Below are 25,855 nucleotides of genomic sequence, written 5' to 3' on the forward strand. Positions count from 1 at the left end.
TGCAGGCTGCAGTTCCTGGCACTCACAGCCACGCACTCTGTTATTCCAAATAGGAAAAAAAGTTGCAAGCTAAGCACGTTTTCAACCTGCTGCCTTCAAAATTCAAAGCTGCGTTGCTCCCAATATCAAATCTGAGTAACAACATTTCGAATGCATTGGGTCCTCCAACGTATTCCACATCTTTGTCATGTAATGTCCACATCTGTGCATTTCAAAAACTTTTTCGGCACAAGGCGTCCTGCGTCGATGACGTCGGCTCGATGTCCCTCGAAGGCCTCCGTCAAGGGCGACTTCAACAGATGTCATAAATGGGACACACGGCGCCCGTAGCCTCAGTTCAGTTTTTTCCACAAACGTGTTTCCTTCGAGAACTCGGCGCACCTTGTGTGTTTCAACGTAGAGATGTCTTCTTCTTCGACCCTTCTGACTCTGCGATTTTGCTTCAAGACTTGCCGGGACTGCAAGTCTAAAATGTCGATCACCGAACCGCATCGCATTTGTTTGTGGTGCTTGGGCGAGAGTCACAACACTGATGACTGTTCAAAAGGCCAGTCGCTGACTGCTAAGGCCTTGCGGGAGCGTAAGGGCAAGCTTCAGGTGGGTAGGGGTTCTAAACCCAGTAAGTGCGGAAAATCTAAATCATCCAAGGGGGTTTCCACTGACGACTCAAGAGGCGAGTCTCCTCGTCGGGAGGAAGCCCGGGGATCTCGGTCCCAAAGTGATTCCCACCATTCTTCTTCCTCGTCCCGGCATTCTAGGAAGCACCGTCACCGGTCGCCTTCCCCATCCTCCTCAGAGAATGGCGCCACAAGGAAAGTGGCATGCCCGATGAAGTCCTCGACTCTGGCGGAATGGGCTGCCTTTAAGTAGCAGATGTTGGTGATTTTTCAATCGCAAGGCACGGTTCTGGTCGCGCCTTCAGATAAAGCCGGCCAGGAACGGTCTCGTACCGTGGCTCCCACGCCTTCGGGCCCTTGACGCGACTCGCATCAGGAACTTTTGAGGTCCTGTTCAGACAAGGCTCAGGGTAGTCTCGGTCCTCATCCCCAGCGAGACCACAGAAACCTGCTAAGGGCTCGAAGCCTATGTCGACTCAGTCGGCGCCCTGTCCGTCGGATTCGGACATTGAGGCTTTGCCTTCTTATCAGCCGTCGGCACCATTGTCTATGTCGATGCCAAAGCCTTCAGCGCTCTCGATGCCGAAGCAGTCGACACTCTCTGCGTCGAAGCCTTCGACGCATCTTTGCCTGAAATTTACCGTTGGAGGTTCCTGATACGGTGGATCCTCGGAGGAAGGCTACTGCTAAGTCTGTTAGGCCTGTGGTACACTCCAGGCCCGCTTCTGTCCCGAGGCAAGGGTTTTACCTCCCTCTGGATGACATTTATGAGGAGGAGGAAAGGTCTGACTTTGAGGACCCTGTTGAGCCTGATGTGGCTCCTGTCTTTTCTGGAGACAGCCAATTGGAGGAGTTGAGGCAAACCCTTCATGGTGGTAGTGGGTTGGACACTTCTTAGGCCTGAGCCTGGGGCTCATGCAGAGTCGTCATACAAGAGGCTCATGGCTAAGGTCACTGAATATCTGGGCTGGTCCAGTCCTCAGGAAGATTTTGTACAAGATGATCTAACTGACATTTTAGATCACGGTCCGTCCTCTGACCCGGTGTTACCTTTTCATCTCACTTTACAGAACAGGTTGGCGGCTGCTTGGCAGTCACCGGAATCTCTTCTGGCTGTTAACAAATCGTTGACAAAGAAGTACGGCCCTTCCGTTAGCGACCCCAGCTATTTATCCACTCGCCCCACTCCTGAGAGTTTGGTGGTTCAGGCGGCTACAGCCCCATTGAGGCAGGCGGCGTACTCTACCATCGCTCCTGATAGGGACGACAAATACTTCAACGGTTAGGCTCGCAAGGTATTTTCTGCTGGGAGTATAGCATTGAAATCAGCCAACTCCACTTGTGCCTTAGCAAGGTTTTCACACCCACAGAAAGGGATGGGTTCCTTGCTCTTGTGCAAGATGGCAAGGATGCCATGTGTGAGTCCCTTCAATCTTGTTTGGACACGGCCGACAGTGTTAGCCAGTCCATTGCTGCGAGCACCGTTATACGCAGATTTGCGTGGTTGCAGAAGTTTGGTTTTACCCCGGATGTGCAAGCCTGTCTTTTGAACATGCCCTTTGATGGCGCACATTTGTTTGGCAACAAGGCTGACGGGAGCCTTGAGAGGTTGCAGACCTCGAAAGCTGCAGCAAAATCTTTAAGCGCAGCTGTGCATCAACCTCTGCCTTTTCGTCCTAGGAGACAGCAGTTGGGTGGAGGTTATTTTCGTTACTTCTCCTCCTTTGGTAGAACGAGAGGGACTGCCAGTCAAAGGAGTCAACGAAAAAGCACCTGTGGTTGTCAGGGAAATAGGGGTGCCAAAGCCGCTCAGGCAACTGCCTCTTTGCCTTCAGGCGCTGCCGCAGCCGCTCCAAAACACTCATGAGGCCATGTCCCATGGTTCGCCGGTTGGGGGAAGACTGTCTCAGCATCTCGAAGAGTGGTGAGCCATTACTTCGGATGCGTTGGTTCTGGATATGATAGCCCACGGCTACTCTCTTCCCAAAGCGGCCTCACGACAATCCACCTGGGAAACTCTCTTTGAAGCTTTCAGATCCACTCCTTGTGCAGGAAATGTTGATCCTGCTAGAGAAAGGCGCTATAGAACTCGCGCCTGTAGGGTAGAGGAACAAGGGTTGGTATTCCTCTTATTTTTGATCCCAAAGAAAAAGTAGGGGGATTGAGACCCATCCTGGACTTCCGTTGGTTGAACAAACTTCTCAGGAAGGACAAGTTCAAGATGGTCACTCTTTCTCAAGTTCTCCAGGCCCTTCAACTTCAGGATTGGTTGGTGTCTCTGGACCTACAGGATGCTTACTTTCATGTGCCGATTCATCCTAAGCACAAAGTATCTGAGGTTTGCGGCTGACGACTCGCACTTTAAGTTTCGGGTCCTGCCACTCGGATTGACCTCCGCCCTGATGGTCTTCAGCAAGCTAATCGTGTTGGTGGCTGCGTATCTCAGGCGAGGGGGGGGATTCACGTCTACCCCTACCTGGACGACTGGCTGATCCGTGCACAATCTCCCGAGCAAGCATTGGCTCACCTCGGTCTCACCTGTCGCTCTCTCCACAGGCTGGGCTTCTACCTCAATTTAAAGAAGTCGCATCTGACACCTTCCCAACAGCTCCAGTACATCGGGGCTGTGTTGGACACGTCCTTGGGTAAGTGCTTGCCTCCCAAGTTGAGGGCTCATCACATTGTGCAGATGGTGGACAAGTTTCAACGTGCCCAGAGTCTCCCGGTTTTCACATTCTTATGGTTGCTCAGCCTCATGGCATCCTGCATTTTTCTGGTGCCAGAGGCCAGGTTGAGGATGAGATCCCTGCAATGGGTCCTCAAGATGCAGTGGTTGCAGTTTTCAGGCAAGATGTCGGATCTCGTTCAGATTCCACTCTCGGTCTCCCAGGATCTTCTGTGGTGGGCCAACGAAGGGAACCTGAAGAAGGGGGAGCCGTTTTGGCAACCATGGCCGGAGTTGACTGTAGTGACGGATGCTTCCCTCACAGGATAGGGCACTCATGCCAACGCTTTGACCGCCAGCGGTCGTTGGTCTCTGTCGGAGTCCAAACTCCACATCAACCTGTTAGAGCTGAGGGCCATCAGGCTAGCCCTGAGGCTTTTTTTCCGTCTGTGCGGCGGAGGAGTGTCCTGATCATGACAGACAACACAGTGGCCATGCATTACCTCAACAAAAAAGGGGGGGTAGGGTCACTCCCGTTGTGCAGAGAGGCAATGCAGCTCTGGTTCTGGGCCATCCAGCAGGGAATTTCGCTCTCAGCAGTTAATATGGCTGGAGACCAAAACGCTTTGACGGACGCTCTGAGCAGGCAGAGCATGATCTCTCACGATTGGGAGTTGGCTCAGGAAGTCCTTCTGGAGATCTTCACCCTTTGGGGAACCCCACAAGTGGATCTCTTCGCCACCGGTGCCAACCGGAAGTGCAAGAGATTTTGCTGGATGGAATTTCTTCCGAGAGGAGCCTTAGGAGACGCATTCTAAGTGGATTGGTCATTCCCACTGCTGTACGTGTTTCCTCCAGTCACCGTCATTCCTCAAGTGTTACGGAGGTTCAGGTCCCGCATGATCCTCATTGCTCCAGATTGGGCCAGGAGAGCGTGGTACCCGGATTTTCTAGAAATGTCCATCTGCCCTCTACGCCGTCTTTCCTACAGAGAGGATCTGCTCTCACGAGATGGGAGGGGGTCAGGTTCTCCATCCAGAGGTCAGGACTCTCAACCTTCATGCTTGGTATCGGAAAGGTTGAGATATAAGGATTGGGACCTCCTGGATGATGTGATGGAGGTGTTGCTTTCGGCCAGACGGCCAGCAACAAAATCCCTGTACCGTTGCCGTAAGTTTTTTTTGACTGGTTCATAGGCAAAATGTTGATCCTTTTCAGTGTTCCATTCATATGGTTTTATCTTTCTTACTTTCTTTGGCCCACAGGAGCCTTTGTGTAGGTACCATTTAAAGGGTACCTGGTGGCGCTGTCTATCTTTAAGCGCTCGTCTGAAGAATGTGCTTACTTTAAGAGTCCTTTGATTTCTCAATTTCTTAAAGGACTGACTAATGTGTTCCCGCCGTCCCCTTTCCAGGTGCCGGTTTGGGATTTGAATTTGGTTTTGAAATTTCTAATGGGTGCTCCATTTGAACCTTTGCACTCTTGTCGTTTGAGATTGTTGTCCTTCAAAACTGTGTTCTTGGTTGCGGTTACTTCCGCTCGCAGAGTGATTGAAATGCAGGCACTTTAATCTAAGCCACCCTTTACTTTGTTCCTCAAGCACAGTGTTGTACTACGGGTATTTCCTTCCTTTCTACCTAAGGTAGCGTCTGAATTTCATTTAAGTCAGAAAGTGGTTCTTCCTTCTTTCTACCCTCCTCCTTACCAGGATGAGGAAGAGGAGCGACTACATAGGTTGGATCCTAGGAGAGCTCTGAGCTTTTATATTTCTAGGATGTCCAGGATCAGAGTGGACGATCAACTCTTTGTGGGATAGGCTGGACACTGATTGGGCCAGGCTGTTACGAAACGGACCTTGTCCAGGTGGATTATCCTCACCATTTCTGAATGTTAACGATTGGTAGGTAAGGACCCTACTGAAGGGTTGCAAGCTCATTCCACTAGGGTCGTGGCTACTTCCACCACCCTCCAACGGGGAGTTCCTATTAGGAATATTTGTGACGCAGCCACATGGGCTTCTATCCACACTTTCATTAAACATTACTCCCTGGATACCATCCATGGTCAAGATAATGGCCTTTGGTAAGGCGGTTCTTTATTCTGCCATCTGATTGGATATTCTAAATTCTTTTCCCTCCTCCATTTGCCTGGTACTGCTTTGGGAGTCTCAAAGATGTGGAATACGTTGGAGGACACAATCCATTTGAAGAACAAGTTACTTAACAACTGGTAACCTTCTTTCGACTGGATGTTCCTCCAACATATTCCACATCGCCCTCCCAGCCTGCCCCTCTGGAGAATTTCCTATGCAAGTGCATCTTTGTTTCCGCAAGGCTATGTGCAGTCAAGTAGGCATTGGATTGGTGCCACACGTTATGGGGGGAAAAAAACACAAACTGAGGCTATGGGCGCCTTGCGTCCTATTTATAACATCCGGTGACATCGCCCTCGATGCAGGCCTTTGAGGGACATCGACCCGACGTCATCGACGCAGGACGCCTTCTGCCGAAAAAGTTTCTGAAGTGCACAGCTGTGGACATTACATGTCAAAGAAAAAGATGTGGAATAGCAACAGGACCGATCATGCGAAGAACTCAAACTGGGACCTCTAGTTGCCTTTCAGGTACCAGACCTCTTAGAGAGATCAGTTGAGTCCTGCTTTTATGGTTCCTTATCTCAGTCCTCTGATTCATCCCTCGCTCTCGGTTGTTTAGTATGCTGCCCCAATCTCCTGTTGGGACTTCTGAGTTACTCACTTTCTTTGGCAGCCTTTCGCTTCTGCCCATCTTCTGCTTCAGGGGTCTTTTGTGCCCAAACACCTGTTGGGGCTCATTCTCCTATTTGCCCTTCCACCAGGGGTTGTTGCCAGTCTTGTCTCTCTTGGCTTCTCTTAACCCCACTCTGGGGGTATTCTCTTCCTACTTGATGGCCCTTTCTCTTTCTTTTTGCCCCTCTTCTCTTCAGGGCATTTGCTTCTGCCTGGTCTCTCTACCAGGGTCTTATCGACTTGTTGCCTTAGCCTTTTCCCAGGCTTCTTAGGCAGGTCATCACTCCCAACTGTTACACTTAGGTGGGGCTGTAGGGGTACTCTTCCCCCCTCCACACCCCACCACCCTAGGCCAGTCATTTTCTTCAAAGGTTTTCATGTAGCGTCCAGGCAGGCAGTACTCCAGTGTAGTCAAGGCTCCTTCACCCAGGCAGAAATTCCTCCTCTAGGATACAACTCCTCATCCATTTACCAGCATCTGGAGAGAAGTACAGGGAACCTGTCCCTAACTGAGACAAGTTCAGAGTGAGCTAGCTCTGTTTGTTTTTATGGCCAGACTACTCATGCTGGCTGCTAATTGGTGGAAAGCCGCCCTACTTGCAGCATTGGCTAACAGGGTATTTCCAATCTGGTCCTTTTCTGTTGGGCTCGCTCTACTGATTGGCCAGTTGGACTACTGTCTTAATCATGATTTCCCTTTTTTGGTTTCCTTTATTCTTTTTATCCTGAGTCTTTTCAAATATTATTTGTCCGATCCGTGGGGCTCAGGTTTTTATTTGATCAATTTAGGGTCCCTGCATTGCTATAAATTCATCTTTGGGGATTGGCGTTAGTCCTCCAACCATGTTCTGTGGTGGTGCAGACATGCTGGAATTGTAAAATAGTTGCTGCCTCTGAGGTCCTGCATTGCCTCTCTGCCAGCACCTCATCCAGTTCCATCCCCCAGAGCGCAGCACACCACCATCCCAGCTCCCTTGCTGCCCCTCTGTGAGCTATTCCTGGATGAGTCTCTTTTGGGGATCGCAGCACCATGATTCAACACAATACACTTGTGGTCTTTTGAAATGACACTGCGCAATTATGCCTGAAACAGAGCTAGAGCTTTGTTGTCTGGGCTAAGTATATTTTTAATGTTAAAGAATCAAAGATTATTTTGTCCAGGTGTAGAAATGAGTGACCCCTTATGTACCTTCAACTTTTTCAGATTTGTATTGCAAGCAGATTGGGCACACTGCATCACAATTAGTTAATAACCTTTGAATGTGTATGCTGATGGCAGCTGTACTTTGTTGTAAATTGTATGCATATGATTGCTCCTTTGCTATGCAACAAGCCTCTTAAAAAATCACCCTCATTTCAACAATGGGTGGGCTGAATTAATTTGGAATTCAGGGACCACTAATTCTATTGCTACTGTACGATTATTCACAGGAATGACAATTTTGGATTAAGCCTGCTAGTGAAGTTGCATCTCTGCTGTACATTTCATGTTGGGCAGAATTAATTCTATGTTTTCAGGGCATTCTTTTTTCACTCACTGTGTTAGTGATAAGACTTTTGTGGCGAGTAAGAAATGGTGTTCTGCGTCTGTGCGCAATTGAGGTGGCAAATTACTTTTTATGGCTCCCTAGTAGCTCTCAACTTGAAATTGTTACCCCCTGGATATAGGTCTATTGATTTGTAAGTGCCTGGTCAATGAACCCAGTTGCCTGTAGATGCTTGGAATACACAATTTATGATCGATTTGTCATCTGTTTTGTGTAAAGACGGGAGGCTGGAAATGTAATCAAAACATTTTTCTTTTCTTTTAGTTGTGACCCTTTATTCCACATTAGGAGGACCAGCAATAGCACATGGTTTAAATGAAACTGAAGTGACCCACATTATTACAAGCAAAGAACTTCTTCATTCAAAATTGAAGGTACATATTTGATATTCCTCATGTAATACCTACTGTCCTTTTTTTATTTCTATAATTCTTCATTTTCATTCTATATTTTCACATTGCGTTCTATCCGGATTATCATTGGCATTATAATTTGGTCTTTGTTGTGCATTATATTTCCTGCTTGTGTGAAAGTGAAACACTATATTTGCAATTTAGTATTTTCTTGTGAATAAAGCTTTCAAATGTTTTTTTTTTTGTTTCTGATCCACACTATAGCACAAATATTAATTGTGTACATTCGCTTCACTTCAGCGCCATAGCCAGTCCTGTAGCTTAGATTTTCAAATGAATTCCTGTGTCATTTTGTGGGCCGGGCTTTCCACAGGAGATGCAAGATCCCCATTGAGGACTCGACAAAGGTGGAGAGGGAATTAAACTACAGGCCCTAGAATACTGCCAGTTCCTTTGTTAATAAGCAACAGTAGTGTATCAACAATATATATATCTGTGAGGCTTGTGGAATCTGCTTAGATCACATGCTGTGCATAGGCCGACATCTAGTGGAAGCTGCGGAGTATTACAGTTGTTGTTTTCGAAACTCAAAAAGGGATGTCGACAGGGTGTGCCAGTAATACTAGCCCTAGTGTGACGTCCACTGTACCCATGATCCCTCACGCGTCGAGGTCCCTCAGATTGTTTTTCTTTACGCCATGCTAGACGGACGCGTATAGCAGAGTTCCTTTCGGCGATAAGCCTTTGACTTTATATAATTATGATAGTTTTTCTTTCTATCCTTTCACCGACTGCCGTAACACCACGCTGAGGAAAGAGAAAGAAAACTGCCCATCGGAGACGATTACGACGGACCTTATGGCCTTGGAAGGCCGCCCCGGGCCACGGCCCACACAGTAGGGAGAGAGGGGGGAGGCCATTTTTAGGAGGCCATTTAAGAATGTATATTCTCCCCTTCCTACATTTTGTTCGGCCAGCTGCCATTTCCATAACTCATAATTATGGAAAATACAGCATTTAAGTTTTTCCCTAAGTTTAATTGCAAATTCCCCTGGGTCGACAAACACTTAGTTTGCAATTTGTGTCTCCCGAGAGACCACATCGAAACGTCTTGTCAACCGTGCAGGTTCTTCAAGCCGAAGACGTTGAAGGACCGTTCCTCAAAAGGATGTGCCCACTACGCCAGGCAACTCGAAGCCATGGAAGTAGAGGGAGCCTTTAGCGATGGCAGCGACGCCGCACTTTCGGACGGCGAGGGCATTGGAGCAGCTTCGGCAACTCAAGCGCAGACCCCTGACCCTGTAGGACAGGCCGGTGGCCATGTTGTGGGGATTACACCCGGTGGCGACAGCACTACAAAAACACTCACCACAAAGCACATAAGCACTAGTCGACATTCAGCTGATGCGTTGAATACTCGACAACATTCAACACCTCGTGAACGGTCCACAGAGTGCCGGTCTTCTGGGCAATCTCGTTCAAGATACCCACACGACAGGGGCGTGGCTAGCCGCAGGATGAGAAAGATGTAGGTCTCCACGGCTCCCGCAACCGCAACAAACATCCTGGTAAAATCACCTGAAATTCGACGACATAAGAGCTGATAACACCTCCGTGTGGTGTCGGACACTCTTGGGCACAAACGAGGTGTAGAGCAGAGGAAACCGCAGCCAATTTCAAGAGAAATGACCACAAGAAGTTTGGAGGCGTACGACATCCAGCCTCCAAAATGGCCGCCGGCACGCACGGACGAACGCCCTGACGCGAAGCAGTGAGGCCGTGCTGCAACGGAACCCAGCCTGCTACTGATCCGCAGACTACATCGGAGGAAGAGTGTGGTCCCAGTGGGGCTCCGGCGGTGTCCCTCCCAACTGGCGGACTACAGTGGACCCGTGCGGATGTGAGGGCGGGGCGCGTATCCAATCGCGTGGGACGCCTGGGACCCCCACCGACAGCGCTGCTACTCGAGAACGAGGGACGTACCTCCCGTGTGGCCCAGCGTGTGAGGCAAGCCTGCGCGCCACCGACGGGGAAGAAGTGCCGGTGCGGCTGGGAGGCGTGGGTGAGTGTCCCCGCCCGAGCTCTGCTCGAGGTGGCAACGGCGTGCAAGACAGGCCAAGCATGCAGACCCATACGCAGCTAGTGATATTGGTACCATGGAGAAAGACAAGTCAAGGAAACTCCCCACACAAAGCAGGATGGATCAATACACCATCCCGCCGCCCCAGGCGTCAGACCTCCACCCGCAATCCGAGGATGAGATGGAATCGGACCAGGGAATTTCATTGAAGGACATTATGGATGCGATAGCCGATTCCCGCACATCAATGGAGCAGAAAATGACGGGATAAGTATGGATGTATCCCTCCTCCGACACAATCTCCAAAAACTAACGGCACGCACCGGGGAAGCTGAACATCGCATATCCAACACAGAGGATAGAATGCATAACATGCAACAGCAGCTACAAAATGTCACAACCAAACTGAAGGTACTGGAGGACAGAATTGAAGATGGAGAGGGCAGATCTAGAGGTAACAATGTGCGCATACTCGGCATACCAGAGAAGGCTGAAGGCCCCTGCATGGAACTCTTTCTAGAACAATGGCTGACTGACCTATATGAGCCAGACGCCTTCTCCAAGTTCTTTTCCATAGAGAGGGCACACAGAGTACCCACGGGCAGACCTCTGCCCGACGCACCTCCACGCACGATAATTGCAAAGTTCTTAAACTACAGGGATCGTGATGCCCTACTGCAACATGCACGCGCAAAAGGCGCCAACAGATTCAATGGCTCCAAAATTGCCTTTTTTCCCCGACTACACCAGGGAAGTGCAAAAGGCGAGGCACTCCTTCGACCACCTCAAAAAACAACTGCAAACAATGGGAGTGAGGTACGGCCTGCTCTTCCCTGCGCAACTCAAGATTTATCACAAAGGGACAACAGTCCACTTCAATGATCCCAAAGAGGCTTGGCGCTGGGCTGAACAAAACATAGACGGAGACTGGTCGACCCCCCGCGACAACAGGGGGAGGAACATAAGGCCTCCACCAGACCAACAGCCAGAGGCCCGTCGACCACCAGTGCAAGACCCACCGGAAGATCAGGGGGGCTGACCACTGCCTCAATGCCTGCCGGATGCCTGAGGTCCCGTTGGGTCACCCAGGTTGAACTACTGAATCATTTTGTCTACACACACACTTGCAACAGCAGGCTACACACACTTACCTGATGCGGCCGCGGTATGCCCCAAGACTGCGACACAAGGAGAGCCCCCTCCCGATAGTGCAACAAACTCTACGTTTATTATACGTGGCGGCCACCCCTGGTCACACCCCCAGGGGAGGGCTCTCTCCCCCTGGGGATCCAGGCAGGGGGAGGCCACCTCTACTTGAAGTTAAGTTAAACGCATGTAAGGTGTCCAGTTGACACCATGGGTTTTTTGTTCGGGCGACTGATGCTTCTAGTTGGGAGGAGTATGGGGAGGGGGGTTGGGGATTTGTTAAGTTTAGTTACAGATGGGACCTGTCAAACGCACAAGATAATATGGCTAGATAAGACGGGGTAACCCACGGGCATATTTGCAGCTGGCGCATAACACAGTCAGTGGCAACACAGGCAGTGACTATCACAAGCACCCATGGCATCACATAGCGGTAGTTGCGACGCTCTCAGAACACTGAGGCTTATGACATGGAACGTTAATGGTCTGGGCAATGCAGTCAAGCGCCGGTTGGTGCAGCAATTTCTCAACAGGCGGGGTGCTGACATAGTGTTCCTGTCTGAGACCCATCTTGCGGGCACAGACTGTACCCTATTCAGACGTACAAACTACAAGCTGACACTCCACTCAGGTTTCACGATGGGCTCAAGAGGCGTCATGATCCTGGTACACAAAAACCTCCCCTTGCACCTATGACGGTAACCCATGACACAGGCGGCAGATATGTGTATGTGACAGGCAAGCTATGGGATCACTCCATCGCACTGATAGCCACCTATGCACCCTCAACTCTACTAGAGCCACTGCCCCGTTAATCGCAAACGACACTTCTAACCTCATGATACTGGGAGGTGACTTTAATGAAGTCATGAATGTAACCCTGGACAGATCACACTTGCAGAATAGAAGCCCCAATGTTCCCACCAGACTTGCCACGTTTGCCAACGCACTAGGCCTATGCGATGTGTGAAGAGAACTCCACCCAGGCACGAGAGCATACTCCTTCTTTTCAGGGGCACATGCCTCGCTCTCCAGGCTAGATTATCTCTTCACCCCAGCCCAGCAACTGATCTACATAGGGCGCAAGAAATAAACATACTTCCCAGAGGCATCTCTGACCACTCCCCGCTAGAACTGACACTCATAACATCCAGGCGGATTCCGCCGCCAAGCTGGCGCCTGAATAGCTACTACCTGGGTGACCCCGAGCTTGTGGACAGGCTACAGGAGACCACCAATACATATTTCGAGCTCAATACACAGACGGCAATGAACCCAGGAACACTGTGGGAGGCCTACAAGACGGTGTTAAGAGGTGAACTAATATCGTGGACAACCGCAAAAAAAAGACAACACTGGAGCAAGACACTTGAAGCCGAACAACAGGTTAAGCAGGCAGAGGAGAGGCACATAATTGAGGACACACCGGCCTCGAATCGGACGTTGCTACTAGCACAGAAAAGGCTGCAAAACATAGCGATGGACAATGCAAAACAAGCGCATTATGCAATGCGAGCAAGACTCTATGAAACAGGTGACAAGGCTGGCAAGATGCTGGCTTGGCTGGAAAGGAAGGAGCAGGGACGCAGTCATGTCCGAAGGCTCGACACAGGAGGGCCGAACGCAGGAGCGACGGATCAGGAAATAAGCCAAGGCTTTGCGGAATATTACGCTGAGCTGTACAGAAAACCCACGACACAGATGGACGTCACGATCATGGACCAAATTGACATCCCCACCTTAAATGAGACGCAACTGCAACTGCTGGAGAGGGAGATCACAGAAGATGAGATCCTAAGTGCCATGTCGGGCCTCCAAACCGGTAAATCCCCAGGACCTAACGGCTTCCCGGTTGAGCTATGGCAAAAGGTGGGAACCAATGTGGTGGCCCCCCCAACTACTCCGAATGTATCAACATGCACTAGAAAAGGGCATTCTCCCACCAGATCTGCGAGAAGCAACAATAATAGTGATACCCAAGCCGGACAAGCCCCCGGAAAGATGCAGTTCATGCAGGCCCATTTCACTCATCAATAGCGAGACCAAAATACTGGCGAAATTACTTGCGGACTGTCTGCAACAGGTTATTCTCACCCTGATACATCCGGACCAGTGCGGCTTCATGCCACAGAGATCAAATCGCATGAACCTTCACAGGCTATATTCAGCCCTTGAAAGGGCCAACAGCATACCGGGCCCACTAGCCCTACTAGCAATTGACTTTGAAAAGGCCTTTGATTCGGTGAGATGGGAGGCCATCTAGACCATAATGCACCGCATGGGCTTCGGTGAGAACTTCATGAAGTGGGTGCGCCTGTTGTACGAATCCCCGGTGGCCAGGACCAGAGTCAGTGGCTGGCGTTCGGACCTCTTCAATCTGGGGAGGGGCACGAGACAGGGCTGCCCATTGTCAGCCATGATTTTTGCAATCGCTATCGAACCACTGGCAATCCTCCTGCGAAATGCGCCAACCTGGCAAGGCTTCTGATGGTCTGAGACCTGTAAGACAGAATATCCCTCTATGCTGATGACCTTCTCATATATCTGAAGGACCCGAGCAACTCCTGCCCCAGAGTCATTCCCCTGTTAGAGCAATATGAGGCATTCAGCGGATTACGTGTGAACTGGTCCAAATCCATCCTCTTCCCTTTAGGAGACACCTCGATGGCAAACCTAGCGGCTGGCCCTTACCAGATCGAGAGGGAACAGTTCAAGTATCTGAGGATACGTATCACGAAGCATCTTACTGAATATACAACCCTGAACTTCTCCCCCCCTTGTAACAAGATTTGCAGAAGATACTCGCCATTGGATCTCCTTGCCACTAACGCTGATGGGCACAGCGGCCCTGTTCAAAATGATAGCCCTTCCTAAATTGTTATATATCCTGCAAAATGCTCCATTATACATCCACCAGCGAGAATTCCACAAAATCGAGTGCATCCTTCGGAAATTGCTATTGGGGGGAGGACACCCATGAATTGCTCTTGCCACGCTCCAAAGGTCTATCTGGGAAGGAGGGATTGGACTGCTCAGGATGCAGTCCTATTACTGGGCCAGCCAGATGGCGGTAATAAATGATATGCTCCATGGGGACGGAAGCCTCCCACACATCAAAGGTCTTATCTGTAATGCCAAGACCACGCCTCTAGAGCACCTGAATGGAGGCCTGAACCGCACACCAAAAACAGATTTGGTAACGCATATAGTGAGAATATGGAAGGAAGCACATCGGTACTTAGGATGGGGCAGGAAATTAACGCTGGCGCATCCCCTATGGAACAACTGCAACCTTCCCGAAATACGAAAATTGCCCAGATGGCCTGAATGGGTCCAGCGAGGAATCACCAACATAGGAGATGTGGTTCATGAGGACAACCTGGTACCATTCGAGATATTGCATGTGAAGTTCTCCCTCCCAGCCACAGAAAGGTACCACTACATGCACCTGAAACATGCTTGGACGACCCATCGACACATAACGCAAGACATACCGGAAAGCTCCCCATTAGAGCGAAACATAGTTCTGGACCGGGTCGACCGGAAGGTCACCTCTACCATGTACAATGTGATAACATCCTTTGCGACGCCGGAACTAACCAGTTTGAAGACAAAGTGGGAACGAGATGTGGGTCCACTTCAACCAGAGGACTGGGTGGAGGCCCTGATGTACCCGCGAGAAACGACCATTTCCTCAAGGCTAAGACTGGTCCAACTGAAGATCCTGCACCGCACCTCGAGAGTGGCCCTCTTCCGCTGGGGCAAATCCTCGGATGCACGATGCCTACGCTGCAAACGAGAAGGTACCTTTTTCCATATTCTTTGGGAATGTAGTAAGATACAGCAGCTCTGGCAGAAATGCTGTGATAAACTGTCTAGCGTTATGGGTAAAACGATACAGAGATGCCCAAAACTCCTTCTCCTGGGGATCTCCAGTGAAACTGACCTTTCCCGTTATGAGAAATTGCTCTGGTCGACTGCGATGGCGGTTCTCAGGCGGAACATTGCGCATCTGTGGGGCTCGGGACGTACGCCAAGCTATGACCAGTGGGTCACAGATGTGGACATATGCGCTATAATGGAACATAGAGTATACGTGGCGAGGGGTTGCCCGCAAAAAGCGGACAAAATATGGAGAAGATGGGAAGAGGCTAGCTAAAGGACAAGGGTGGCTCCGCAGCCTCTGAGACTGAGAGATGCCCCGGGAAAGTGGGGCTAACGAATCTGCCATGAATAGACTATGCAGCAAGGTCATCCGATGTCAAGTTGACGGTCTGTCGGACCGTGGTCCCGGAAGTTGAGTTTCTGAATGTTTTTTGTTTCTTGATTGTTTCTCTCTCCCCATCCCATCACCCTCACCTGGAAATGTTGATGTTGCATATCTTCCTCTCCCTTCCAGTCTCCCCTCCCCTTGCTTCCCCCCTGCTGTTCCTAACTCTCCCCCCCTTCCCACGTCCCTACCCTGTATTGCAGAGAGATAAGTTAAATGTTAAATGTTAAAGGTATTTGTACCGTGCACCGTCACCAACGGAATTGGTCCTCAGGCAGATCTGTAAACGATAAAGGTGGGATGCGTTAGTAAGGTGAAGAAGGGAGTAGGATAGTGAGGAGTGGTGTTCTGTTGGCAGCTTCAACTCAGTATACACCGGGTGCTGAGCTTTGGATTTTCAAATCAATAAAATCTTTGATAAAAAAAAAAGATACCCACACAACAGGGTTCAGACGTCGAAAGACGGCAAGGGTGTCGCACGGAAAACTCCCTCCGAAGGCTGTTCGTCCGCGGACGAAGCCTCGGCTCCCACACCCGAAGTTAGACGTTCATCATCTGATAAAACGTCAGGCCCCAAAAAGTCTGTTAAACACTCCTCTGGGCCCCACGGTGGGGAAAAACACCATAAAAATCATATAAGACTCCTCCATAGGGACAAGAGTCCTACTAGGGACAGGTCATCACAAAAGGGAATATTGTCCAAACCCATAGAGAAACCTAAGGACTCTAGGCCAAAGGTTATACCTCCCACTAATGAAGATATGGGTATTCCCACTCAACCCATTGTAATACCAAGTTCAAAGGAATGGTCTTCGCAAGATATCGATAGGGTTATGCGAAGAATGACCTTTATGGCAAATTTCTTTGAAAAAAATCCAGATTACCTTCAAAGTTTCCAATCCACTCGTCCCACCACAGCCCCTTCCGGCTCTCAACCCTCTGCCTTTCCACCCCCTCCTAAGAGATCTCGCTCTGATATCCCTGTACAAAGCAGAGTTATAAATCTGTATGACCCTGAGATAGATCCAGAAGAACAGGAAGGTCTTTCATTTGTGGAAACATCTGATCCTCAACCTATTGGAGAGGATACTGATGAAATTTATTATGGGGATGATGAGGACCCAGACACAGACCAGGAGGCGAACATGTACTCCTTAGATTCTCCTATTAATCAAGACCCTGCAGTGGTAGATTCCCCCGTCGACAATCAACCCCTCCTCAATGAAGTCTTAGCCAAAGCGGCCGAACACATCCGTATTGACACACAGGAGGTACAGGAAGACAGAGACTTCGCTGAACAACTATTGGGGGACAAAAGGACAGTAGGCCAGTTTATCCCACTGCTAAAATCGGTGCAACGTAGAATTCAACCTTCCTTAGAAGCACCCAATCTCACACGGGCCGTTAACCAGCGTGTGGAAAAACTGTTCAGGCTTGCACCTTCAGACCCCTTATACATAAGAGGTCAATTAAAACCAGACTCATTGGTGGTGACCACCACAAGGAAAAGAGCTGGCACACCCCTTGCTTCCTCCGAGGCCCCACCGGATAAGGAAAGCATGAAGATGTATGCAATGGGTAGAAAGGTTGCCTCTTCAGCAGCCTACCAGACAAAAATAGCCAACAGCGCTACCCTTTTGGCAAGTTTTAACTGCCATAAGTGGGAGGAGGTTTCTGCGTTACTTTCGTCCGCCCCGGGCCACTTAAATCTCAACTATCTCAAGTGGCTTTAGACTGAAGGGCCGTGTCTACTTGTCTCCTCAAGTCGAATTGTCGCAGGTGACGATTCCGGGAGGGTCATTGCAGAGGGCACTATTATAAAAAGACATGCATGGCTTCGCCAGTCAGGCTTTAGGCCAGATACTCAAGCCACACTGATTAATAAGACAGTGTAACCTAATGTGCTCTTCGGCAAGGCCGTAGAAGATGCACTCAAGACAGCAAAGGAGGAGTATGACACTCTAAAATCTTTAGGTCAGCTCACGAACAAACCTACTGGTCAAAGGGGTAATGGTAATTTTTGCCGTTTTCGGGGCCAAAATTCACAGAGAGGATCCGGCTACAGTCAAGGCCAAGGTTCCTATGGCAACAATCAATGACAAGCCTTCCATGGCTATCCACGAGGGCAATGTAGATGTGGTGGTAATCGGGGCAGAGGCCCAGCTCGAGGTGGCACCCCACCTCAGAGCAACTGACTTTCCGCTCCAAGTACCCTCCCATGCATCTCCAGTACGACGACACATTTCCAACTTCACCCACGCGTGGCAGGGTATCACCTCGGACAGATGGGTGCTGTCCACGATAGCAGGGGCTACTATATAGAACTATTCACGACCACCCCCTACAACAGAAGGTCCACTCGGAGGAACATCAGCGCATCCTTCTGGAAGAAATAACAGCGTTTCTATTAAAGGACGGCATACAAGTGGTCCCACTAAACCAGGTAAACAGGGGTATTTATTCAACTTATTTTCTGGTGCCAAAAAAAATCTAACAATGCGCCCTGTATTAGATTTGCGCCCTACAAACAAGCATGTCAAGCCACAAAAGTTCTGCATGACTACGCTACAAGAGGTAATTCCCCTACTAAAAAGGAGGATTACATGGCAACACTGGATATGAAAGATGCCTATTTTCATATTCCAATGTTCCCAGCGTACAGAAGATTCTTGCGTTTCAAGATGGCGGACAAGCATTACCAATTCAAGGTGCTGCACTTTGGAATAGCCTCGGCTCCAAGGGTATTCACAAAGGTACTGGCGGTAGCGGCCACGCACCTGCGCAGGGAAGCAATCCTAGTGTACCCTTACCTGGACTACTGGCTCATAATAACAGGGGAAATCACCTCTGATTTGCAGACAAAACATCCAAACAATCATCCTCCTCTTCCATTTGGGCTTCTCAGTCAACAAGAAAAAATCAAGCCTAGTGCCAAGCACTTCCAAACAGTTCTTAGGAGCTATCCTAAGCACAGAGGAAGGATTGGTCTTTCCCTCAGAGGAAAGAGTACAAAATGTGTTACTGCAAATACCACATTATCAGGCCGGCCGCCAGATAAGGGTGCGCAAAACAATGCGTTTAATTGGCATGATGGCATCTTGCATATACCTGGTTCCTCACGTGCGCCTGCGCATGCGTCCCATACAGGAGTGGTTGGCGAAACAATGGTCTTGAGCAAGTGGTCATTGGGACTATATAGTGGTTGTTTTGCCAACACTAGTACAAAATCTTTGCCAGTGGACGAGAGAAAACCTGACCAAAGGGAAACCCTTCTATGACCCGCAGATACAAGCCATGGTCACAACGGACACCTCACTGCCAGGGTGGGTGGCTCACTACCTTCACCACATAGCCCAGGGTCTATGGTCTTACACTGCAGCTCAGAACCACATCAATGTGCTGGAACTTCTGGCAGTATTGAAAGCCCTTCAGGTGTTTGAACCCCATTTAACAAACCTGTCGGTGCAGATCCTAACAGACAGCACCACAGCAATGTTTTATATCAACAAACAGGGGTACATGTTCTCCAAATCTATCCAGACTTGCACAGAAAATCTGGAAATGGGCACTCAGACGGAAAATGTATGTGTCGTCACAACATGTTCCAGGGGAACTCAAAGCTCTAGCAGACTCATTGAGCAGAGATCCCCTAGCGGAGGAACACGAGTAGCATCTACGCGAAGAAATCGTAGAACACCTCTTCTCTCAATGGGGTTTCCCAACTATAGACTTATTCGCCACAAGCGAAAATCGTCAATGCCCAGACTTCGCGTCCAGGTTCCCCCAGCCAAGCTCCAAGGGGAACGCTCTATGGATGAACTGGTCAGGGAAGTTTGCTTACGCTTTTCCGTCAACTCCTCTCATGAGGAAGGTAGTGAACAAGCTACCCAAGGAACCGATGACGCTGATCCTTGTTGCTCATATGTGGACAAGACAACCGTGGTATCCACATCTGCGCAGACTGGTGATGTGCGATCCCATCAAACTCCTGTGCTACTCACCCAGCACGGAGGACCCACAGCCACACTCAATGAACTTGGCAGCATGGCTCCTGAAGTCATAGAGTTCGGACATCTTAGTCTACCCCAGAGATGTATGGATATCTTGAAGGAATCAAGAAAACCGAACACTAGGCACTGTTACTATGATAAATGGAAACTATTTGTAATGTGGTGCCAGAATAAGAAAATCATCCCCATTTATTGTACTCTATCTAACATTCTTTTAACTCCCTAAAAGTACACCTCGCGGCTTTGTCAGCCTACACCACTTCCCATAACAAGGTCTCATGGTGGAAGGTACCAGCCATCAAAGCATTTATGGAAGGGGTAAAGAGACTCCACCCTCCCATCTCTAACCCACCACCAGGTTGGGACCTTAATATGGTACTCGCTAAGCTCATGGGACCCCCTTTCGAGCCTATGCACAAGTCTAGTCTCACACACCTGACTTCTAAAACTGCCTTCTTAGTAGCCATCACTTCCATAAGAAGGATCAGTGAAATCCAAGCTCTTGTCAGTGCAGGGTCCTTTCTTTACTTTACATAAGGACAAACTGATTTTACACACTCACCCTAGGTTCTCACCTAAATTCATCTCCAAATTCCATGTAAACCAGTCTATTGAGCTACCGGCTTTCTTCCAGGAACCCAAAAGCTCTGCTGAGGTAAAACTCCACACACTAGATGTGAGGAGAGCGGTCCCCTACTATGTAGACAAAACCAGACCGCTAAGAAAGACAGATCAACTGTTTGTCTCCATAGCGCCAGGCAGAGAAGGAGACTGCATCTCTAAAAATGCCATCTCTATGTGGATAGTCAAATGTATCGAACTTTGCTATTCCTTATCTAATAAAACACTGCCTTTTACTCTGAGGGCCCACTCCACAAGAGGTACTGGAGCCACTCTGGCTTTCATTGCAAATGTCCCCTTAGACAGCATTTGCAAAGCGGCTAAATGGAGCTCAGTACATACTTTCACTCAGCACTACTGCATTGACGCTCATTTCAAGACAGATACACAAGTGGGACAAGTGGTTCTAAGACATTTATTCACTCATGAACCTTCTCACATACCACCTCCTCCTTCTTCCACTGCTCCCTAATCTATGCACAGCATGTGATCTAAGCAGATTCCACAAGCCTCAGAAGGGATACATTACTCACCGTAATCGTATTCCTGATGCTTGTATCTGCTTAGATTCACATGCGACACACCCTTCCTCCCCTCGGAGGGAAGGTGCATGGATGCTATGAGCTTGTCTAATAAGTATCTGCTTGGATACAACTGTACTCACGCTACACCATCGCGGATACCGTGGACGTCACACTCGGGATAGTATTACTGGCACGCCTTGTCGACGTCCCTTTTCGAGTTAACGATAACAACTGTAATACTCCGCAGCTTCCGCTAGATGACGGCCTATGCACACCATGTGAATCTAAGCAGATACAAGATTCAGAAATACGATTACGTTGAGTAATGTATTATATATATTACATTACTCAACGTAATCGTATTTCTATTGCTTGTTAATCTGCTTAGAATCACATGCTGTGCATATAGTCCGACATCCAGTGGTAACCTCGGAATATTGCATCTTGTCTTTCGAGAATCGAAAGCAGACGTCGACATGGGCATGCCTGTAACACTATGCCCAACGTGACGTGTAGTGTATCCAAAATCCCTCGCGTGTCGAGGTTCCTCAGATTGTTTTTTTCTGCCCCAATATCTGGTCGCCCTAATGTAGAGCTCTTCATAAAACATTGCGTTATTGTTATATTTCGACCTACAGTAGTTTATTCTCATGGTCACTCCTTTGCCACTGCCGAAGACTGTTGACGACGGAATTTCGACAGCTGTTGAACCGGTTGGCGCTGCCGACCGTGTGGCCGGGCCTTCTGGCCAGCCTGTACAGTAGGGAGAGTGGGGTCGGGATGATCGTATTCTTTTCAAGAATGCCTTTCCTTTTCCCCTCTTTGTTCCCTGGGTTTTGTCGTCACTATCTCAATCCTGCGCTATGGACACGACTCCATTTAGATTTTGTCCTTACTGTAAGGCAAAATATCTGTGGAAAGACGAGCACCGTCGGTGCACTAATTGTCTTCCCCGCGACCACAACGAGGTGTCCTGTACGGCTTGTAAACTCCTATGTCCAAAGACTATAAAGGAGTGCCGTTTGAAGCGGTGGGCGGCCTACGGTATGTAGCAGGCCGAAAGTAATTCCCCCGCCGCCGAGTGTGACGAAGGGATTAGCGATGACCAAGGCTCCAGTTTACGAAGCCATTGACCTTACGGCCGATAGGCACGTCGTGAGTCCTGCTATGGGGACAAGACATCCCGGCAACAGTGACGCACATGATCCCCACACAAAGCACACAACCCACACGGTCCAGTTGAAGCGCTCCAAAGCACCAACTGACTCGTCGGATACTTAGACGGTGTCGCTGATCTTTATGATCAGCAGCCCTCCCTGCAACCGCGACAATGGCATGCATCTGGGCAGTCCAAAGGAAAGGGCGCTAGCACCAAAACACACACGGCCATTGAAACACTTCAGAAGAAAGTGCTGACACCACTCAAAGCCCCGATGGTGCCGAAAACCACCACGCAGCCACTGGCCCCATTGGCATACCTCGCTACTACCCCGAGCATCAGCGTTAGTATCGCGAGGATCGCTTTGGCGGTTAAACAAATGGAACGGCCTAAAGACGCGTCTAGAGACACGTCACAATGCCGGAGCCTCGAAAAGAGTTCTCTGAGTGTCCTTTGTCTTTATCCAACACTTTAGGAGAAAAATCTAGACGCCCTAGAGAGGACGATAGTCCAGAGGTCCCCTTTCCTCCCCTGGACGACTCTGGTTCATCATAATGGACCAGGGAGAAGTTTGAGGGGTGTATGAATAGACTGGAGAAGTTTGTTGCTTTTTGAAAGAGGTTTGCTCCCAAGAGGCCTCGTGAGGATCTTCCTTATAACGCCTATGGTCAAGTTTCAGAGGACCTTTGAGGATCATCATGAAGAGAATATTTATGACCTTACTGATGATGAAGTCCCTATAAATACCTATGTACAGGATGATGATCCCTTCGGGGACCCTACTGATGATCTGTCGGATCCCATTGGAGATTGGGAGGACAGCCATCTGGTTGATAATCGACCTTGGGCGTCCCCTACTCCTACCCAGGACCCTGACGTCCTGTGTATGGATTCCCCCCTACTACTCCAGTCCGTCAAGCCTCACTTGTGAATTATCAGATGGCATTTAATGCCATCTTAAAGAAGGCGCTGAACATTTCCAAATCGCCACACAGGAGGCTATGCCGGATTCAGATTTTGTAGAAGATTTTGTAGAAGATATAGACCAGGGCGGTTAATCCAAGGGTAGAGAAGTTGTTTCGCACTTCTCCTACCAACACCGTTTACATCAAGGGGCATACCACTCTGGATTCTCTGGTAGTTACCACGACTAGAAAGAGGGCGGGTGTGCCCCTGTCTACAGGTGAAGCACCGCCTGATAAGGAATCCCAAAAAATGTATGCACTGGGAAAGAGGGTCACGACTGCTGTGGCTGAATAGCCAACATCAGCACTCTGTTGGCTAGCTACGCAGACGTACAATGGAACCTGCTGCAAGAGGGCCTTCAAGAGGTCCCTGACCCAATGCGGGCTAGGTTGCTCGCAATTGCATCAGAAGGCAAGCAACTTAACCACAACATCCTTAAAAACTCTTTAGATGCTGCTGAAACAGGGGGTAAGGTCCTTGGCTCAAGGTACCTTACTGAAACAGCTTGCCTGGTTGAGGAACTCCGGGTTTAAGCCTGAAACCCAAGCAGCCTTAATAAACAAACCGTTTGAAGAAACCAACTTGACTCTCAAGACCTTCAGGTTAACCAAAAGCCTGCACAACAGAGAGGGGGCTGCTCTGATCATTCCTTTCGTGGGTAATCTCACTCGCCTCAAAACCAGTATGGTTCAGGAAACAACTGGAATTCAGGACAAGGATCTAACACCACCACCACATATCCACCTAGAGGACAGTGCTGTGGAAAGGGTAGAGGCCGGAGTACCACCCCCAGAGGCTCCCCGGCCTCAGGTCCGAAATGACCCTCAGATCCGGGTCCCCTCCCATGCCTCCCCGGTCGGGGGATGTGTAACATAATTTCTTCATGCATGGCAGGGGATAACAGACCAGTGGGTGCTCAAGACTGTCTCCCACGGGTAGTGCATGGACGTTTGCCGACCACCTCAACTCAGACTGCCAAAATCAAGACGCCTGACGCCGGAACACCTATGCATACTGCTGCAAGAGGTCGAGAGCCTGCAGGAAAAGGGCGCCATAGAAGTCGTCCCTCTTCTACAGGTAAACAAGGGTATTTATTCAGTGTACTTCCTTGTACCCAAAAAGTCTCTCGCCATGCGCCCTGTGCTAGACTTGCACCCATTGAACACATTTGTCAAACCTCAAAAGTTTCATATGGTCACGTTGCAGGAAGTAATCCCTCTGATGAAACAGGACGATTACATGGCAACATTGAATATGAATTATGCATACAGCGCCCAGAAAATACCTAAGGTTCATGATAGAGGACAAGCACTATCAGTTCAAAGTACTCCCCTTCGGCATTGCCTCGGCACAAAGGGTGTTTACGAAGGTACTGACAGTGGCAGCAGCGCACCTGCGCAGAGAATCTGTCCTGGTTTACCTTTACCCTGACGACTGGCTCATAACAGGGGATTCCTACGGAATATGCCTGTTGAACACTCAAAAGACGATAGATTTCTTATTCAGTCTGAGATTCTCCACCAACGAGAAGAAATCCAGCCTAGACCCCAATCAAGTCAAAAAGTTTCTAGGGGCTCTAATTCAGACAGAAGACGGCCTTGTCTTCCCCTCCAGTGAGAGGGTTCAAAACATGCTGTTTCAAAGCCCTCAGTATGTAGCTGATCGAGAGGTGACGGTATGCAAAGCCATGCGACTGTTGGGTATGATGGCGTCCTGCATTTACTTATTTCCTTACACGTGTCTGCGCGTGCGTCCCATGCAAGAGTGACTCAACAGCCAGTGGTGTCAGGCCAGCGGACAATGGTAAGATCTGGGAGTTGTCTCGCCAGCCCTCGTTCTCTCTCTGCCGAGGTGGTTGAGAGAAAACCTCTTGAAGGGAAAGGCCTTCACCACCCCCACAGTAGAAGCCTATCTCATGACGGATGCATCTTCACAGGGTGCAGGGCTCGCCTGCTTCAGCAGACAGCACACAGCCTTTGGTCCCAAGAAGTAGCATCCAACCACATAAATCTGTTGGAGCTGTTAGCTGTACTCAAAGCACTGAAAGCCTTTCAGACACAGTTACAGGGAAAGACAGTACTGATCCTCACAGATAGCACCACGGCCATGTACTACTTGAACAAGCAAGGGGGCACACACTCTCCAGAGCTAGCCAAGCTGTCTCATAACATTTTGAAATAGGCTCTCAAACACTGGACGTTCCTGTTGTCCCAGCACGTTCCAGGGGAACTCAATCTTCTGGCGGATGTGCACAGCAGAGACTTCCCACTGCCCGTAGAGTACGAATGGTGACTATTCAAAGACATTCTCTCCAACTTTTTCGCACAATAGGGCTTCCCAGAGATCGACTTGTTCGCAACTCTGGAGAATGCTCAATGCCAAGATTACGCCTCCAGGTACCACAGAACCAATCCAAGGGGAACGGTCTCTGGATTGCATGGTCAGGGAAATTTGTTTACGCTGCCCCCTACCCCCGACTCCCCTACTCAAATAAATTGTGCACAAGATGCACCAGGAACCAGTGACCATGATATTGGTGGCCCCCATGTGGGCCCGCCAACCCTGGTTCTCATCTGTTGATGTCCCTATCTCCTCCAATGAAACTGCCTTACCCGTACAACATGTTATTTCAGGACAAGGGGGAGACACTTCACCAATGCCTGCAAACCCTGAACTTAGCGGCCTGGCTCCTGAGGTCATAGATTTCGGGCACCTACAACTCCCTCAGAGATGTATGGACATACTTTAACACCCGATATTGCTACTCCAGTAAATGGAAGCACTTTGTTATCTGGTGCAACTCCAAGGGCATCAATCCCATTGACTGCTCTCCTACACACATTGTGTTGTACCTGACTCACTAACTGGTCTCAGGTCTGGTCTTTAATTCCCTGAAAGTTCATCTAGCTGCTCTCTCACCCTACACTACGTCACAATAGAAGGTGTTGTGGTGGAAAATACCAGTTATTAAGGTTTTCGTGGAAGGGGTAAAAAGAATTAACCCCCCATTTCTAACGCCGGCTCACGGATGGGACCTAAATTTGGTATTGACTAGACTTGTGGGGTCTCCTTTTGATCCTATGCATAAGGCAAGTCTCAAGGATCTTACATATGAGACGGCCTTCCTAGT

General features: G+C 49.3%; 1 protein-coding gene across 7 annotated transcripts in view; it reads left to right on the forward strand.

Annotated features, from left to right (window-relative positions):
* The window catches only part of ACSL3 (acyl-CoA synthetase long chain family member 3), a 3,215,977-nt gene that overhangs the window by 794,731 nt on the left and 2,395,391 nt on the right, over positions 1–25,855 (forward strand). For all 7 annotated transcript variants that reach the window (XR_011276042.1, XM_069618147.1, XM_069618145.1 and 4 more), the window contains exon 4: positions 7,861–7,970. Coding sequence is in view for 6 of the 7 variants with exons in the window: in XM_069618147.1 (XP_069474248.1) it covers positions 7,861–7,970 (110 nt within the window). In the remaining variant the exon portion in view is untranslated. The remainder of the gene's footprint in view (positions 1–7,860; positions 7,971–25,855) is intronic.

The sequence above is a fragment of the Ambystoma mexicanum genome, chromosome 10 (assembly GCF_040938575.1).
Source record: "Ambystoma mexicanum isolate Mex_15411 chromosome 10, UKY_AmexF1_1, whole genome shotgun sequence".
Classification (NCBI taxonomy): Eukaryota; Metazoa; Chordata; class Amphibia; order Caudata; family Ambystomatidae; genus Ambystoma; species Ambystoma mexicanum.